This window comes from Aplysia californica, unplaced genomic scaffold (assembly GCF_000002075.1).
Source record: "Aplysia californica isolate F4 #8 unplaced genomic scaffold, AplCal3.0 scaffold00098, whole genome shotgun sequence".
Lineage (NCBI taxonomy): Eukaryota > Metazoa > Mollusca > Gastropoda > Aplysiida > Aplysiidae > Aplysia > Aplysia californica.
In genome coordinates this window covers 946,687-949,262 of record NW_004797368.1, presented here as the reverse complement: position 1 = coordinate 949,262, position 2,576 = coordinate 946,687, and the positions used below count along the sequence as shown (strand labels likewise).

General features: G+C 46.6%; 1 protein-coding gene across 1 annotated transcript in view; it reads left to right on the top strand.

Annotated features, from left to right (window-relative positions):
- The window catches only part of LOC101850406 (protein naked cuticle), a gene marked incomplete at its 3' end in the record, with an annotated part of 74,226 nt that extends 72,338 nt beyond the window's left edge, over positions 1–1,888 (top strand). Inside the window, 2 exon segments of the mRNA XM_013080762.2 lie at positions 1,066–1,126; positions 1,704–1,888. Of these exon segments, the coding sequence (XP_012936216.1) occupies positions 1,066–1,126; positions 1,704–1,888 (246 nt within the window).
- Between the last annotated feature and the right edge of the window lie 688 nt (positions 1,889–2,576).

Sequence of the window (2,576 nt, the reverse complement as noted above, 5' to 3'; positions counted from 1 at the left end):
CCCTCCCTCCCCCCCCTCTCCCATCTCTTCCTCTCTTCCCCATTCCGCTCTCTCTCATTTGTCGCCAATCCTTAATAATATAGTGTGTCTATACTTCTGTTGACTGTCTTAACTCCTCACTAGGTCTATTGCATGTTCACATGCCTCCACCTCCCGCCCCCCACCCCTGCGGCCCCACCCCCATGCTGATTCTCCTCGTTCACTATCTTGTCCTCACATATCGATTGTTCCAATACTCTGTCTCTCCCAGCTCAGTCCATTGTCCTAGTATACAGTGCCCCTTTCTCTGCCTGTCGATTGTTCAAATTCACCGTTTATGCACCCGCCCTCCTTTTTGCCCGGGTAGACTGTATTAATACCTCGTCTCTCTGTCGTTCCCCATCATGATATGGCGCAACGCCCCATGATCCTGTCTCCAATCGCCCACTATCCTGGCACACTGGTGGTGGTTGGCGGGTATTCTGGTATGGTTTACCCCTTCTTTCTTATCAAACCTAAGTCTATCGTCCCGACCTCTCGTCCTTTTTTGTGTTTGTTACTCTCTTGTAACAGCTCTAATCTTCGGCCCTTATATGACCATATTGTTGCAAGTGCCGTATAACTCTTACTAGAACTATAAGACATTTGTTTTCCATATCCCCCTTCCTTGTTTTTTTTTTTTAAATACACTGTAGGTTACATTCAAGAAACACTTTTTATCTTGGGTTCTTATATGAACTGTGTTGTAAGTGCCGTAAAACTCTTACTAAAAGCGGGTAGTTGGCGGGTGCTCTGGTGTGGTTTGCTCCCTCTTTCCTATCAAACGTCTATCGTTCTTTTTTTGTGTTTGTTACTCTCTTGTAACACCTCTAATGTTCGTTCTTATATCCCCTTACTTTGTTGCCAAGGCTGAAAAACACTTGCTTAAAAAAACTTTAAAAAAACTTTTTTGTTTGTTTGTCACTCTCTAGGTATACCCTTTATTTTCGGCACTTATAAGACCTGACTGTGTTGCAAGTGCCGTAAAACTCACGACTTTTAACTAGAAAAAGCCTGACACAGCTTTTTTACTTCTCTCTCCCACAGAGCACTGAGAGCTCCCAGCAGTCCCCCGGCCCCGGAGCGCGCCGGAAGCTGTGTCGACTCGGTAAGTACCCGGACTGACTGCGGGTGGTTGGAGGGAGCTTGCTTCTTTACTTCTGTTGTTTCTGTCTGTCTGTCTGTCTGTCTGCCTGCCTGCCTGTCTATCTGTCTGTCTGCCTGCCTATCTGCCTGCCTGCCTATCTGCCTGCCTGTCTGCCTGCCTGCCTGCCTGTCTGCCTGTCTGCCTGCCTGCCTGTCTTCTCTCTCTCTCTCTCTCTCTCTCTCTCTCTCTCTCTCTCTCTCCTCTCTCTCTCTCTTTCGGTCTTCTGTCCACCCCCCCCCCCCCATCTCACCGTCTCCTTCTCTATCTCAAACCATAAATTATTTGGTTGATTCATCTTGCCACTTTTAAAAGTGTAAACAGTTTAGTTAACACATCCTTTTCCCAGGAAAGCAATTTAAAAAAAAAGAAATCATGTATTAACTTTTCGGAACTTTACACTTTCTCTTAAAGAAATAATCTTCTTGGTTCTCAAAAAGATTTGCCCAATGTCTTTCCTCGTGGGGCAGACTATAAATATTTTCATTTGTAAATTAATAAATTTTTGTCAATCAAAAAGTTGTACCGTTTTGGTCCTCAGAAGACAAGCATAACGATGAGGACAGTGGTCAGTCTGGCAAACGAGGGAGTCACCGCAACAGCGAGCCTGGGTCAAGGTCGTCAGCACGGGGTCGAGAAACGCAGCAACAGCAGCAGCGGCAGCATGGCATGAGAGAGGACAGTCCCAAGCGAGTGGACTTCTCCCGGACCCATCAACTGAGAGAGGTGAGGGGCTCCAGCCCTCGTGGAATTAGTCCATAATATGTTGAAAGTGCTTTTTGGGACCAGGCTGCTAGTCTCTTTCTTACCTGTTGTGGAGATCAAGATCTGTATAGTCAGTATTAGGGGCGGGGTAACCATTGGGAAAGGGGATGGGGGTTGTTAATGAAGTGCTGTATGATAGTCTCCAACAAATGCCGTTTCTAGTATGCAGTTTGGCATTTGTCAAAGTCTTGCACCCAGCCATCGAAATGATGTCTTGTCTAACGAGTTGTTTTTTCCTCCCTCCCAAAAGTGGTTCGTGGTACAATGAAACCCTGCAAACTCACATGACCGTATGTAGTTAATTGTGAGTGCCGTATAACTCGTACTGAACTGAAACTAGAAAGCTGGATGTTTCTTCAGATCACTTCACGCCTGTCGCCGTCTGTTTTCATGTCCTTTCACACAGTCTCCGTCTTACCCATCTCTCCTCACCTCTGCCAACCTGACTCATCTCTCTCTCTCTTTCTGTCTGTCTTTCTCTATCTTTCTCTGTCTCTGTCTCTCTGTGTCTTTCTCTCTCCCTGTCTCTACCCTGCCCTCCCTTTCCCCCCTATTTCTCCTCCATTCTCCATCTGACCAACGTCTGTCCATGTGATGACCCTTCTCTCCACCCCCCCCCCACAATCTCTTTCTTTATCTCTCTCCGTGT